This window comes from Capricornis sumatraensis, chromosome 7 (genome assembly GCF_032405125.1).
Source record: "Capricornis sumatraensis isolate serow.1 chromosome 7, serow.2, whole genome shotgun sequence".
NCBI classification, from domain to species: domain Eukaryota; kingdom Metazoa; phylum Chordata; class Mammalia; order Artiodactyla; family Bovidae; genus Capricornis; species Capricornis sumatraensis.
This window is the reverse complement of record NC_091075.1, coordinates 100,162,438-100,178,618: the sequence shown is the minus strand read 5'-3', so window position 1 is coordinate 100,178,618 and position 16,181 is coordinate 100,162,438. Positions and strand designations below refer to the sequence as shown.

General features: G+C 40.4%; 1 protein-coding gene across 2 annotated transcripts in view; it reads left to right on the top strand.

The window, feature by feature from the left end:
* The window catches only part of LIN54 (lin-54 DREAM MuvB core complex component), a 61,886-nt gene extending 47,335 nt beyond the window's left edge, over positions 1 to 14,551 (top strand). For both annotated transcript variants that reach the window (XM_068975129.1, XM_068975130.1), the window contains 8 exons: positions 5,370 to 5,443; positions 5,798 to 5,995; positions 7,576 to 7,667; positions 8,464 to 8,535; positions 9,295 to 9,397; positions 9,554 to 9,691; positions 11,078 to 11,280; positions 14,011 to 14,551. In XM_068975129.1, coding sequence (XP_068831230.1) covers positions 5,370 to 5,443; positions 5,798 to 5,995; positions 7,576 to 7,667; positions 8,464 to 8,535; positions 9,295 to 9,397; positions 9,554 to 9,691; positions 11,078 to 11,280; positions 14,011 to 14,212 — 1,082 coding nt within the window. In that variant the 3' untranslated portion in view covers positions 14,213 to 14,551. The remainder of the gene's footprint in view (positions 1 to 5,369; positions 5,444 to 5,797; positions 5,996 to 7,575; positions 7,668 to 8,463; positions 8,536 to 9,294; positions 9,398 to 9,553; positions 9,692 to 11,077; positions 11,281 to 14,010) is intronic.
* Positions 14,552 to 16,181: the final 1,630 nt, after the last annotated feature.

The window sequence follows — 16,181 nt, the reverse complement described above, 5'->3', positions numbered from 1 at the left end:
GCAGGAGGCAGTGAAATAGAATATATCCCAGTTGTATATAACTACAGTATTTTGTTCTGCTAGAAACTGAGACATAGTGTGCTGTAATACCAGATGATTATTTATCAGTTTGTGGGTAGCCATTTGATTGCTGATTTAAAAACCTACCATTATGCCAGTGGGATTGATTTAAAGGGAACCAAATTATTTATAATCTTTTTTTCTAAGCTGCAAAGCTGTCTAAATTACATAGGGCTTGGGGTCAGTTGAAATGACCAGTAGGCAGGGTATAAATGATTAGTATGTACTTCATCCTTTATGTACTTTGAATGTATAATTGATAATGAAAATCAGTTAAAATGTCATTTTGCTCAATTGTATTTTTCCTGGCAAGTATTCCTGTTAGTAGTCCTACTTCTGTTTGTACTTAATCCTTCAAGCTGCCTGATGTACATACACAAGTTCACACATATAACCTTTATCCATATTTATCTACTTGTTAAAAAATGGAAACGGAAAGGATCAGGACAGCTTATATTGAGGGTCTAATTTTTTTCCTTGGAAGATCACTGCATATTCCATCAGTGTCAAATGGCAGGTGAATGATCTGTTGTTTATTGGATGTAGCTAGACGGATTAAAGACCATTTGTTTGCTCCTTCATTTTTATTAAGGGATCAGAGGGTTGGAGCAAAAGAAAGTCTTTTATTATTATAGTGTTCTTAATGAGAGGAAAAATGACATTTGCATGTACTGGTGACTAAGGGAGTCACGTTTATATTCTCATTACTTAGGAAGTGCTGCTCAGTGCTACAGTTTTCTTAGATATCATAACGATATAAAGCAGTCACTAGATTCAGTTGGTTATATTTTATGTTTGTGTGTTTATATGTACTCAAATATGCTGAGCATCCACTTCCAGTGTGACTTAACGCTGATTGATTCATCATCGAGAATAAGTCTTTGGTGTGAGCAGAAGAGGAAGCTGAAGATCTAGGGAGAGTAGAGGAGTGGGTTGGGTGTTCCTAATTCTGGTGTGTTCACGGGTTCCTTCTTTCCTCACCATACAGCTGTCTCTCTGCTTCCCTCTGCTTCTCTGTTCTCTTTGCCTCCTTGCGGTTCCTCACCCCCTCCTGCTTCCCCACAGCTTCCTTTTTTGCTTTCCTTCAGTCTCTCTGTCCCCTCCCCGCATCTCCTTCACATCTATCTGTTCACTCTTCCCCCCTACTTGCATACATCTACCACCCATGCTGTTTCCCTTCTATTCACCCAGTTTTCCTCTCTTTGTCTTTTTCTTCTATCCCATGGAAGATCTGGGTGTATGTAAAAGATATTTTTTCGTAGGAATAACAAATTAATACCTGTATTTTCGTTAGAGATATACAAAATAGTCACTCTAGTTCATGAAACATGCTAAAATCTTTCTAAAGGCTTAATTCCCTTAAAAGCCAAAGGGAACTGGCTTATCTTGTCCATTTTCCCATCGAAGCCATATAGACACCAGTAGTCAAAGGTTCTGCCATGTTAATTGCTGGCTGGATGGCAGATAGCACAATAGAAGGACCCAGAAGATTGCTTGGTTAATTAACCTCTTTAGAATATAATCTACAGTCTTGGTGAGGGAGGAAATCAATTTAAGAAACTAAAAGCCCTCGAAGCAGGTATGGTTTCTGAAGTTTTGAAGAAGACTATTCTAAAAGGATTGTTCAGAATTCCTATTGAAGACCAAAACATTAAAGATTATGCCAGCTTCTGTGAAAGCTGCAGTAGGGATAGTGTGGGACCATGCTCAAAAGTTGAGGAGGAGAAATCTAGACTGTCGCCTAAGACATGTAACATCAGTATGACCACACCCCACCATGAATATTTTATCATGTTCTATTTTTCTGGCCACTGTGTTTTCTGTTTTCTCCATTCTCCAGATTTCAGTTAAAGCCCAGCATGCAGATGCCAAGCTAATGTAATCCTAGAGATCCCAAGTTTTCTAGCTCTGTGTGTGTACATGTGTGCATGCTAGTGTGTGCAGGCATGTGTGTGTGCACACGTGGGGACACTTCCGCTGTTCTAATCCAAATGAGATCCACTCAAGTCCCCCGTGGGAGGTGAATAAGGGCAAGAGGCACAGTCCTTCCCCGTCATCTCACAGCTCACCAGGAAAGTCCCTGCGTTTCTGTGCACTTGCCTCCAAATCACTGCTGGCACACTCATGGAACAGTGACCAGCGTCACCTTTTCAAGGAACAGGTGGTGTAGAGAGCCCCCTCTTCAGTGTCCCAGGCGTGAATTCAGGCTTTTAATTTTTTAATTCATCTTTTAATTCTTCATAGTATCGCTGAGGCCAGTCTAACCTGTATTAAAATCAAATCAGAATAGGAAAGTTTCAACTCGGGTGTCAGACGTCACTGCTCCTGTAATTCATGGTCATACACTTTTTTCGTATAGCAGCTTGATCGAGATGCAGTTCAGACCTACCATAGGATTGACCCTTATGTCAAACACAGGACAGTTCAGCGATGTTTAGTATATTGAGAGACAGCGCAGCCCCCGCACTGACCACGCACTCTTTCTGGAGGTCTCTCCCTTTTCCACCTCCCCCCTCCTCCCTAGTTTGTTACCTTGCTGCGGAGGCCTGCGCCCTTTCAGATCAGAGTACTCTCTCTGTCTCATGTTCTTCCAGGGCTCTCAACTTTTTGTCTTCAGCCATCAAGCCTCCCATCCCGAACGAAAGTAAAAAAAAGACAAAAACAAAGAAAACCCTCTTAGCATTGTTAACAGCCTTTCTGTGCAAGGAAGTCTGTTCTTTACTGTTCAGAACAGTTTGTCTCAGTGTCCACAGCAGCTTATTATCTCAGCCTCTCTCTCATCGCAGGCTCTAGGCCTTTGGTGTAAATGAGACCTGAAGGGTGCCCTCTCTGTCTTCTCAGATCCCTCCTGGAGACTGTGGGAGTGGCAGCAGGCTTGACTGGAACTTGTGCGCCTTTTGATCCAAACATACAGGTCTAGTGCCGCCTGCCTCCTGCATTTCATCGTCTCACGCCATTTCTCGACGTCGGCTTTCATCTTCCCTTCCGATCAGCGCATCCTTGAATGTTTCGCGCTAATGGCCACCATTTTCCCTTTCACTTGAGGGTTCCAGGATGGCTGACTCTTCTTCCCTGTGCTTACGTCTCTCTCCCTCCTTTCCCTGCCACCCTGACTTCTCAGCTTTTCCCTCCTTTCCGTTCCCAGTGCTGTCACCCAGGCCAGGCTCTCGGGCTCTGTACTCTCCTAACTTCCTCTGCTCCTCTCAGCTCTGTTGGGTTTTACATGCTGCTGCCACGAACAGCTTCCCTTGGTGCACTTCCAGTAATGTTTCTTTACGTCACAATGCTCAGAGACTTCTGATCGCCTACTGAATTAAAAATACAGATGAAGAATATAGATCTGTGCCCTGACATTCAAAACCTTCAACAAAACAGCCAGAGTCAGCCTTCTTTTTTTTTTCTTTGCCAGCACTAGCCTACTTTTAGGGAGAAGGAAATGGCAACCCACTCCAGTGTTCTTGCCCTGAGAATCCCAGGGACTGGGGGAGCCTGGTGGGCTGCCGTCTCTGGGGTCGCACAGGGTTGGGCACGACTGAAGCGACTTAGCAGCAGCAGCAGCAGCCTACTTTTAATCCCTAGTCCCAGCCAGACTTGTCTGTTTCCAAGCATTTTGTGAAGAGAAGCTTCAAATGCGAAGCTTCCCAGAGTCAGGCCCCCCACTTGTCAGGCTCTGCCTCTGCGGCGACCTCCCTCCTCCAGTCTGCGTGCCTGCCCTGCAGCCTGGCCGTCAGTCAGGACCCATCTCAGGCTCTGTCCTCCAGTCTGCGTGCCCACTCTGCAACCTGGCCATCGGTCAGGACCTGTCTTAGGCTCCGTCTTCCAGTCTGCGTGCCCGCCCTGCAGCCTGGCCATTGGTCAGGACCCATCTCAGGCTCCGTCCTCCAGTCTGTGTGCCCGCTCTGCAGCCTGGCCATTGGTCAGGACCCATCTCAGGCTCCGTCCTCCAGTCTGTGTGCCCGCTCTGCAGCCTGGCCGTCGGTCAGGACCTATCTTAGGCTCCGTCTTCCAGTCTGCGTGCCCGCCCTGCAGCCTGGCCATTGGTCAGGACCCATCTCAGGCTCCGTCCTCCAGTCTGTGTGCCCGCTCTGCAGCCTGGCCGTCGATCAGGACCCATCTTAGGCTCCGTCTTCCAGTCTCTGTGCCCGCCCTGCAGCCTGGCTGTTGGTCAGGACCCATCTCAGGCTCTGTCCTCCAGTCTGCGTGCCTGCCCTGCAGCCTGGCCGTCGGTCAGGACCCATCTCAGGCTCCGTCCTCCAGTCTGCATGCCTGCCCTGCAGCCTGGCCATCGGTCAGGACCCATCTCAGGCTCTGTCCTCCATAGGATGCAGCTTCTCCTGTTCCCATCCCCCGCCAGGCAGATGTATGTTCCGCCTCCTCTGGACTCCCACAGTGCTGTCTCTTTTTTTAAAATTAATTTTTATTTTATTTGAGTACTTGTCTAATCTGCTCTGCTTGAATGTAATAATCTCTCTGAGCAAGTGTCTTGCACTGTAGTTTCCCTGGAACACTGTCCACAATGACATTTGTGTAGCAGTAAGGGTTGTAACAACACCAGTAACAATAATGGCTACTAACATGTATTGAGCACTTGCTGTTTGTTGAGCACTGTTCTAATAAATGTTCATAAATTAACATATTTAATCCTCTTACCCCGTAAGGGAGATACTATGCCTACACTGCAGGCGAGGATCCAGGAAAGAGAACTTAAGTAGTGAGAAAGCAGCAGGATTGGGGTTTGAACCCCCCAGTCTTAACTTATGACTTAGGAGACTATGTTCATTTTTTTTTATTTTTTTATTGAAGTGTAGTTGAATTAAGGGGACAATGTTATTAACCTTCCTGCTATGCTGCCTTTTCGTAATACTCTGTAAATAATGAATTGTACAAGAATGACATTTTCTCTGGCTTGAAGATGAACACAGAGGTAGAAATAGATAGAACAGCATGGTAATCCACGCTCCTGAATGGCAGTTTTTAATTTATGCATCATTTCATCTGACTGGATTTAGCAGTGAATCTACATAGCCTCCAAATACAGGTTGAAATATTTTCAGGAGAATATCTTAAACGACAGACAATCCCTCATAAAGCAGGCAGACTAGAGCTACCTTAGATAAAAGTTCCCCGGTACATGGGTTAAAGAATTTTGAAAATAACTCTCTTGGTTAAAGATTCTTCCAAATAGGAAACCAGTGGAATTATTTAAGCTTTTTCATGAGTTTATTCTGAAGGAACTAAGTATCTTAAATGTTTTAAACAACTATTTTCTGTAAATAAACTGTCCTTTTCCTCCCTCCTTTTTTACAAAGCTAAACCAGTTGTTGTTAACACCACCCCAGTGCGGATGTCCGTCCCACTTGTCTCAGCGCAGACAGTCAAACAAGTGAGTGTCACGCCGCTTCTCTCAGTCTCTCCCAAACAGAAGTTTACCTCTAGAATGGAAAGTTAAGAAAAGGTTTATTTATGCATTTTTATTAAAGCAGAGTTGATATACAGTATTCTATGTTACAGGTTTACAGTGTAGTGGCTCACAGTTTGTGGCAGTATACTCCATTTCTAGTTACTATAAAATGTTGGGTATAGTCCCTGTGTTGTTCAATTCCCTATATTGTACAACACAGCTTATTTCTGTATAATGGTTGGACCTTTTAATCCCCTAAGTCTAAGAGATTTCAACTGAATTGAGAAGCTATGAAATTTATTTTTGTGGTCCCTGATACACTGCCTTTCTTTGTAGGTTGTTCCAAAACCGATCAATCCAACTTCTCAGATAGTCACCACCAGCCAGCCACAGCAGCGGCTCATCATGCCTGCCACCCCACTGCCACAAATCCAGCCAAACCTCACGAACCTGCCACCAGGCACTGTGCTGGCGCCAGCCCCAGGAACAGGGAATGTGGGCTACGCAGTGCTTCCTGCTCAGTATGTGACTCAGGTATGGGCAGAAAATCCAGTCACTGCATTTCAAAAAGCTTATGTGTGTGTGTGTGTGTGCGTGTGCTCAGTCGACTGTTGGCTACTCCATGGACTGTAGCCCTCCAGGCTTCGCTGTCCATGGGATTCTCCAGGTAAGAATACTGGAGTGGGTTGTCATTTCCTACCTACTCCAGGGGATCTTCTTGACCCAGGGATTGAACCCACATCTCCTGCATTGGCAGGCAGGTTCTTTACCCCTGCGCCACCTGGGAAGTCTCCTTGGAAAGGTTAATCAGGTCTAAGATGTCTAGCATTGTCACATTCTAAAACTACTCAAAAACATGTAACTCAGTGTTAAGACTCTTTGCAAAACCTTGACATGTTAATAAAAACTTTCAAGTTTATTTTTATATATCTTTAGCATTTAGATATGTACAATGCAAGTCAGGTATACAAGTCAGACAGTTTGGAGCTGAGAACAGTTTGGTGGGAGGGCAAGATCATGTAGATAGAAGGGAAAGTAGTTTGAGTCAAGATGAGCCATCCCAGTGAGTTTAGAAAGGGCTGTGACTGTAATGAAGAAGGTGCCACTGACTTGTTCTTAGAAAATAGACTGTGAGATGTGTTTCCAGGTGATGTATCTGGTAGTGATCTGTCCAGACCTGGTCATCTTTAGATGACAGCTGTGGATGGCATCTGGTTATCTTTGGCATCAGGGCCACATTGTCTAGTTGGCTGGCTTTCATTAGGAGTGCTGCTTTCCAGGAAGCAGATAGAAGTTTTCCTTTTCATGTAAGAATCAATCCCTGGTGTCTCAGATGGTAAAGAATCTGCCTGCAGTTGAGGAGAAACTCAGGTTCTATCCCTGGGTTAGGAAGATCCTCTGGAGAAGTGAGTGGCAACCCAGTCCAGTATTCTTGCCTGGAGAATTCCATGGCTGGAGGAACCTGGTGGGCTACAGTCCATAGGGTCGCAAAGAGTCAGACGTAACAGAGCAGTTAACACTTCCACGTTTCTAAGCTGTTGTTCAGTTTTGATGTATTCAGATTATAAGAGAGAGAGGCAAATTTTTCTGTGTACTTTAAAGAAATGAACTTTAGAGTATAATATCTGGCTACTGGTTGAAAAAATTAGTGTTCAGTATTTTTATCATTATATCTCTTTTCTTATATTTAGAGTCAGTATGAAATAGAAACTTATTATGCATATCACTTCTCATTCTCTATAACTTGTGATAAATGACCCCAGTTTATTTGCAGGTAGATGCATTGCATTTTTCTTGCTGATACAAGTTACTATAGTATTTTCAGGACATTCATCAAGAATTTTCTAATTTTGCTACAGTTATTCCTCTGTGAAAGAATTTCTTCCGTTTGTGCCCTGTAGTACTTTAAAATGTTCACATTGTTTTTTTTACCTCTGGTATTAGTTTTGGGTCCTTAGAAGAGCTCCATGAGGTAGTAAGTATTTTTGTATGAAATTTTGCATTCTATTATTCCTATTTTAAGAGGTGATTTTGTGCTTCTTCCCCATCATTATATTTAGGAATATTGTCCATTTTTGTAAACAGGGTCTGAAATTACCTTTCTTTATATGTAGCTACAGCAGTCTTCCTATGTGTCTATAGCAAGCAACTCTAACTTCACCGGAACACCTGGTATCCAGACCCAGGCAAGGCTTCCGTTCAATGGGTGAGTGAGTTATTTGAATATGTTTTAAGTTGTTGCATCAGGTTAAATGCAGCATCAAATATCCATACATATTTCAAAATACATGTATGTGATTTTTCTCCCCTCAAAGCCATGTGAGCATGTCCCTGCAGTACTTTTTATTTTGTAATACTTTAAACAGAAAAGTTGCAGGAATAGTCAGAGAACTCCCAAATTATCTTTTACTCCCATTCACCAATTCAGCCGCAGGTGTTTTGTTATTTTCTTTCTGTTTTCTCTCTTTCTCTATCTCCTCCTGAATATGTCTTAAAAATTATATTACCTAGTTTTTAAATTATTGTTTAGAGCCTTGCTTTGGCAGGTTTTTTTAAAATCCATTAATTGCTGTCTTTATAATATTGGTTGAGAAGCTTTAGTTAGTTACATGGAACCAGTCTTCCCCTTCTCTCCCCTCCTGAGTTCCAACCTCACACACCCTTTTCTACTTAGTACATTTTATAATTGAATCTCAAAAGAGTTGAGATTTCAACTTTAGTTCTCTTAGAAGAGAGAGTACTTTTTGTGGATTGTTCTTTAGAAACTGTTGATAACTTCCTTTTCTCTGTTTTAGTCCATATCTTGGTTTTATCTTTCTTTTCACATTACAACTTGCTTTTTGAATTTAATGTATATGGAACAACATAGCAAATTTTTATTAGAGGTGGATATATTTGTTAAAACTTTATTTTAGGAGGAATTTATAGGTTAGACACTTTGCTAATTTTACATAGTTACCTTCCATGGATTAAAATGTGTATTTTTGTGTGTGTCTCTGTAGCATAATCCCATCAGAGTCTGCCAGTCGACCCAGAAAGCCCTGTAATTGTACAAAATCGCTGTGTTTGAAATTGTAAGTCTTTTTGCTACTGTTTCCTCATTTGATATAACTGAAAATGCTTTATAAAATAAATGGAGCTAACAAAATTCTTAGCAGACCGATTTCGTAAGTCCTCAGTAAACAGACAAGTGCATGCTGGAGCACATATGGTAGTGCACAGACATTCTCAGTTGGGAAGAAAGCAGCAGTTTTAGGGTCTCTGCCACAGGGGAGGCACAGCAGCATGAGACAGACGTGGTCTCTGTCCTTACTAAGAAGTTTGAACTTATTTAGGTCTCCTAAGTGAGATGGTACTCTTGAGTAGTCTTTTAAATTGCTGATTAATTTGCTTGTTAGTACTGAACCAAGAGATTTGACACAAAACAGTTATATAAAAAGCAATGGTCTTATGAGGGTTTAGAATCCAAAGAAACATGACAATAGTTCAAGTGAGCAGGTTCCACTGATAGAATGTAGCCCATGTTTTTCCTTTTTGTGATTTTGAAATAACTTACTTTGAGTGCATAAGGTCACATAGCTCTTCTATTGACAGCGGTTACTACTGGAACTAAGTTTATAAACCAAAATTCTAGAGGTTGGGGGCTTTACCTTTGAGCCCTGTCTTGTAGTTGACAATCAGTGTATGTTGTCAACTCTGTAAGTAAGTGGCTCAGAGTACATTTCTAAAGTGCTTTACTGCATGTATAATCTACTGAATAAGATAATTTCTAGCTTCGTGTTTCTTTAAACAATGACTTTTTTATGTGACTTACACTGATTTTTACATTCCAGATATTGTGATTGCTTTGCAAATGGTGAATTTTGCAACAACTGCAATTGTACTAATTGTTATAATAACTTGGAACACGAAAATGAAAGGCAAAAAGCAATAAAGGTGATTATTTTTTATTTCTTTTATCTGACGAGTTTCTTGCTTCACCTGTTTTTTGCTGAGCTCAAGTATTTTACAAAGAAAGTTAATTCCCTTTGCAGAGTTGAAGTTTAATCTGCTGTGATTTAACATGGCTTGATATTTGATCTGTTTTGATAGGCATGCCTTGACAGAAATCCAGAAGCTTTTAAGCCTAAGATAGGGAAAGGGAAGGAGGGAGAATCTGATCGACGTCACAGCAAAGGATGTAATTGCAAACGATCAGGATGTCTTAAGAACTACTGTGAATGCTATGAGGTGAGATGGCTTGGGAAAAATGATCTGACCATCTTTTGAAAATAACTTTAGAAAGGGCATACAAAGAAATTTACTGTGGGACTTAACCTGGTGATCCAGTGGTTAAGACTCCGTGCTTCCACTGCAGGGACGCAGGTTCGATCCCTGGTTGGGGAACTAGGATCCCGCATGCCTCACAGCACAGCCGAAAAAAAAAAAAAGTTGGGAAATTACTTTGCTTTTGCAGTTTCCAAATACTGCAGTTGGAAAAGTCAGCCTTAATTTGAGGAAGACCTGCCTTCTGGCTTCCCAGGCAGGACTTCGGAGGAACAATATCTTCATTTTGTCATTACAGTTTGGGGTCTCATTGGCAGCTTTATCAGCTCATAACTTCTTGTACCTGGAAGTATGCAAACCATAGTACCAGTTTATGGATTTTCAGTAAAAATAACATCAAAGTGGATGAAAAATCTGTAGTAGTGGTTCTTCACTGAGGGGTATTACTACACAGTTTCTCCCCCAGAAATTTTTTGGAAAAATATGTGGATAACAAAATAGCCTGCATTCCAGGGTGCAGTCCTGAGAGTGTAGCCTTATCCTGCCCCAAATGCCACTACTGCTCTGTTGAAGAACTTTGTAGAAAACGAAATTGTGTTAGGAGGTTTGCCTTGTGAGCATGAAAGTAGGTAAGGAGGAATATGTAGTTGCTGGATAAGGTTACTGAACTACTGAAGGGTTTGGGGTATCCGGAGGGGAAAGTAGGGTGGGAGAGGTATTCATAATAAAAATAGTATCTGTGAAATCCCTTTAATGTGATACTGTGTGTGTGTGTTTGCATAAGTGGGAGGTCACCAACATGTTCATGGTGATTTGATTGAGGTGGCTGGATTATGGATGACCTTTATTTTTTAATATTGTAGTGTATCATATTTTTTAGAACGAATATACGGTATTCATACCAGGAGGAAAATCTATATAGTGGGGAGAAAATTGGTATGGAAGGCCTCAACCATAGTGTAGCCACTCTCAGAATGGCCAGCAGTACTGGACCTGTCTACATGCAGAGCTGGCCCATTGGGCGTTGCTAGCAAGAGAGGTTTCCATCTTATCTTCTGTCAGTTGACCAGCTAACTCTATAATAATCTGTTGACTTGATCACAGAATCTACTGTAGTGATGCCCTGTGGTTTTTGTTTTGTTTCTGTTTTTATTGGCGTTGAGTTGCTTTACAATGTTGTGTTCGTTTCTGCAGTACAGCCAAGTGGAATGAGCTATAATACGTACACGTGTATATCCCCCGCCCCGCCCCGTCACCACGGAGCACTGAGTAGAGTTCCCTGTGCTGGACAGTTGGTTCTCCTCCTCTTTTGGTTTTGATTCGGAAGCTTTTTTTTTTTAAATCTTTTAGGCAAAAATAATGTGTTCCTCAATATGCAAGTGCATCGGCTGTAAGAATTTTGAAGAAAGCCCAGAAAGAAAGACGCTGATGCACTTGGCAGATGCAGCTGAAGTCAGGGTGCAGCAGCAGACGGCAGCAAAGACCAAGTTATCCTCCCAGATTTCGGACTTGCTGACCAGGCCGACACCAGCTTTGAATAGCGGAGGAGGAAAGTAAGTTGACATTTTAATACCTTTCTATAGTCTGATGTATTCATTTCTGATAAAGTTTCTCTTGTGGGGTAGAATTGGGCTCCTATTTTTGGTTGTTGCAAACCTGACTTTTCTATTTTCTACCATTAATTACTTGTGAAGGAATATAAAAGTAACAGAAAAATCACTGTCATATATAGTTGTAAAATGCACAGTGCTGTTTTAGGTCACTGGGCTTATTAATTGGATTTCTTCCTACTAAGATGAGGTAATTATGTAATTTGACAAACCCTGAAGAAAAACAAAATTTTTGTATCTCTTACTGGTTGTGTTGTTATTCATCTTTATTCCCATTCTTACCTTCTCTTGCCTTTCCCATGCCCCCCTGGCACTTTGCCCACCTCACTGGAGCCGCTCGCATACTGTATTATTGAAGCTCCTCCTTTTCTTAGACTGCCGAGCTCTGGAGCAGGAAAGCTGGGGCCCTACACTCAGGCCAGTCGGAGTTTTACAGTTACCGGTGCGCTCGTGGTTTGTGACTGTGACAGGCACTTCATCTCCCTGAGCCTCACCTCAGTCTTCTTTTCTTTACCGTCACCCTTTTCATGTGGCTGTGAGGAGTCAAGGAGAGTTTGGCAGGGCCCAATGCAACAGTCTGCTGACTTGAATTTGTATTTGAGTCTGTAAGAGGTTAACTTGAGGAATTATCAAATGGAATGAGCCTTGCAAATAGAATTTTATTTAAAATGCCTAAGTTGAAATAAGATCCAATTTATAAAACTTATAAAAGTAAGGCTTTTGTACAACATATTTTGGATATTAATTCTAGAGAACTCTTATGCTGCTGCTAAGTTGCTTCAGTCGTGTCCGACTCTGTGTGACCCCATAGACGGCAGCCCACCAGGCTCCCCCATCCCTGGGATTCTCCAGGCAAGAACACTGAGTGGGTTGCCATTTCCTTCTCCAGTGCATGAAAGTGAAAAGTGAAAGTGAAGTCGCTCAGTCGTGTCCGACTCTTCGCGACCCCATGGACGGAAGTCCATGGGATTTTCCAGGCAAGAGTACTGGAGTCGGGTGCCATCGCCTTCTCCGAGAGAACTCTTATAACTGGCATATAATCAGCAAGAGGTTCTTGGACTGACTGAAGTAGAAATGGGCAGACACCTTCATGAGAGGTGCCACAGGGCGTCCTTTCTGGTCGCAGTATACCTTTAGCTGATTAAATCTAATCTCGCCTGTTAGTCACTCAGTCGTGTCCAACTCTGCTTACTCCATGGGCAGCAGGCCACCAGGCTCCTCTGTCCATGGGATTCTCCAGGCAAGAACACTGGAGTGGGTAGCCTTTCCCTTCTCCAGCGGATCTTCCCAACTCAGGATTGAACCTGGTCTCCTGCACTGCAGGCAGATCCTTCACCACTGAGCCACCGGGGAAGCCCAATCTAATATCTGTGTGGAGATTAAAGATAATGCTATGCTAAAACATTTACAGGTAATTTTTAAACTCTGAAAAATGTTTGTTATTATGAAGTGTGAAAGAACACAAAATTATACACTATAATCAAAACTTAAGTACAGAGACCTCCCCAGTGTGGTTATGATTTCATGCTTCCATTATAGGGGGCAAGAGTTCAATCCCTGGTCAGGGAACAGAGACCCCACATGCCACGTAGCACAGCCAAAAGAAAAAAAACACTAAGTCTGAGAGAAACTGTATTAAAAACCCCTACTAGCATGTTAATAGGCTTTTGTCTTTGAGTGGCGAAAATTTGAATTTTTTTCTTTCCATTTACTCTCCTATAGTTTCCAAATACTATATAATGAATGCTACTATTATACATGATTACTTATACAATATTATTATAATATTAACTTTAGTATTTGAAGATTATATTTTCTAATTTAAAATTAGAAGTTTTAGTATTTTAATTCTATTAAAAAAATTTCCATGCAAGTGTATAGCAGCCAAAATCCTGTTACCCTGTCTTGTCATAGTGGGCCTTCATTTCTGACTTCATTCATTTGGTGGTCCCTTCGATCAGTGACTGCTCGCTGACAGGTTGTTTAGTGGTTAGAGCAGGTTACCTGATTTTTGTCTCTTAGGCTTTAAGACTTGGTTCCATATAGCTAGCCTCAGGATGGATTCCTCTGAGTTAATACTCAATAGTTTAGGTCTTTATGACTGAAATTTCCTGTACAGAACAGCATCCGTGTCCCCATTGTTTTGTTATTGTTATGGAATAATAGTAAATTTTGGTGTGGTTTTTTTACAAAAACATTATAAGGGATTATGGGAAAGTGCTTTATTTTCTGTGTTGTCCAGGAGATGACAGTGCTTTCAGTTTCCAACATTACACATTTCATTCATTGAGCAAATATTCATGGAGTGTCTTTGTATGTCAGGCACTGCTCTCAGAAGTGCAGAAACAAGAGTAAGTAAAACAAAAACTGCACTCAGAGCTTACATTCCTGAATCAGGAGGACTTTTGTTATAGCAGTAGCCCGTCAACATGTAGAATTACATCATTCAGTTAACCAGGTAATCTTGTCTAGGTCAATGTATTTTACATCAACCGTTATATTTTAAAAATATGACGTTCTTTGGGATGTGCTTGTGTTCATGGCACAAACTGTGATGTTCACTGTGCCAGCTGAATCATGAAAGTGTAGACGGAGTTGTCCAGGTGAATGTCAGCCACTTCTGCCAATATTCAACACCACTATCATCTCTCTCTCTCTCAAAAATCATTGCAGGTTGCCATTTACGTTTGTCACTAAGGAAGTAGCTGAAGCCACGTGTAATTGCCTTCTTGCCCAGGCGGAGCAGGCAGACAAGAAGGGAAAATCAAAGGCAGCTGCTGAACGGATGATACTTGAGGAATTTGGGCGATGCTTAATGAGTGTCATCAACTCTGCAGGAAAAGCAAAAAGTGACCCTTGTGCCATGAATTGCTAACTCGTGCACAAAAAAACTGCTAAATGGAACTGTACAGAAAATTGAAGGTTCAGGGACACTTGATTTTTCTGGAAATAGCTTGATAATTATTGTATTGTTAATTCAGTCTTTGAGACCTGAAATTATATTGATGGAGAAGAAATTTTAAATAAGGAAATTAGTACATTTTAAATCTTAGTTAAATCTGCTTATGCCCCTTCTAAATTGAATTTTTCTTCATTGTATTATATAGGTTTTTAGTTTGGTTGGGTTTCTTAAGAACTCGATGTTCTATCCTTCTGATTCTATTGACAAAGAACATTTATAAATTACTATTATATAATTTATAATGTATGGCGTTGTATGACTTTATTCCAGTACAAAAAGCCAAAGTAGTACTGGTATTACCCAGTCATTCTTTGGTACTAGCAGATAGAATGTCTGTATAAACAAATTCTTATGAAACATACTCAAATGACATTCTGTGGTTAGAAAAGGACTATCTTTTTAAGAAAAATCAACTTTTTAGGTGTGAATCCTGGAATAATATCCTGTTGTCAACTTTGGGAATTGTCAGAAGGGGAAATCATTTGTAGGTACACTTTTAAAATAAAAGTTATTTTGCTTTTTTAAAAAACATAAAAGTGTTAAGGGACAGAAGATAATTCTCAAAAGATGGACAATTTGTTTCTACAATAAGGAGTGACTAAGAAAGGTTCTGAGATATTTCCATTTTCTTTCAGAGAGGCGGTATGTATTTGAAATAATAAATTGCCAGTGATTAAGGGGTACTATTAAAATGAATGGTGCATATAGAAGTAAACATATTATTATGTAGTGATAAAGTAGAACCTTACATAATTATCAGGTATGAAATTTGGCTTGGATGGAGAAATAAAGGGTATTGAAGCTCTAAGAGATGAATTTAGAGGAGGATTTTTCATCTATCCATACAGTTCTCTTTATAGACTTTTGAACTATGAGGTTTCAAACCAATGTATGGCTCTTACTTGATTTACTGAAAGGGGCCTCCTAACAAAGCTTTCAGAATTATAGTGGGGTTTCTTTTTATAAGGGAAGCTTAATATGGCATTATTTTTAGCCAGTGATTTGGTAAGCCTACAGTATGAATGTTTTCATATAATTATTAAAATAACATAAATCATTTTCAATAATTGAGAATTCAAAAGCTTTATGAATTTAACAGCCCATTATAATAGGACTCTGGATTTTATGATGAGAAAAAAAACATGTTGGAGTTCAGGCATTTTGTTAGGTACCTTAATCCTCAGTAATTAGTAGTATATGATTATTACATTTCCTACAAGGAATCTATAGTTGTATGTATTAAGTGTGTATATATGTTCATATGAACATGCAAGATATAGGCAATAGAAATTAAGTAATCCAAAAGAAGATTCCGTTATTAAGTATCTTCCTTTTGAACTCTGGATTTATAAAGTCATAGTGCAGTAACTTTAAATGTAGATAGTGCCGACATTCTTAGCACCTCACTCTAGTATGTTTAATTAAAATTTGTATAAATGTAAATTAGTGTAAGAGGATAAAGTAATATCTAATCAAGTTATTTTTCAAAAGATTACAATACCTTTTTTGGTCTACACCTAAACTGTGTTCATTTTGTACATATTCTGTGTTTAATTCTAATTGCACCTTTGTGATGTGTATTTATATACAGTGTGCATAATATGTTTGTGAAATTTGGATTACAATTGTAGATTATGTATGATGGCATTGCTTGAGAATGTTTTGCTTGTAAAAATTTGAAGGTGCAATCAAATGCTACTAGTTTTTCTGATTTTCAAGAAGCTATCTAAAGTATTAAGCCTTTTCCTTCCTATGTAGTACTTACTAAACAACTTTTTGTATTTAGGCATTTGCATCAAATTGCTGAACAAGATTAATATCCACATTAATTCAACAATTTTAAAAGACTATTTGGGGAGGGTTGGGTATATAATTTTTTAGC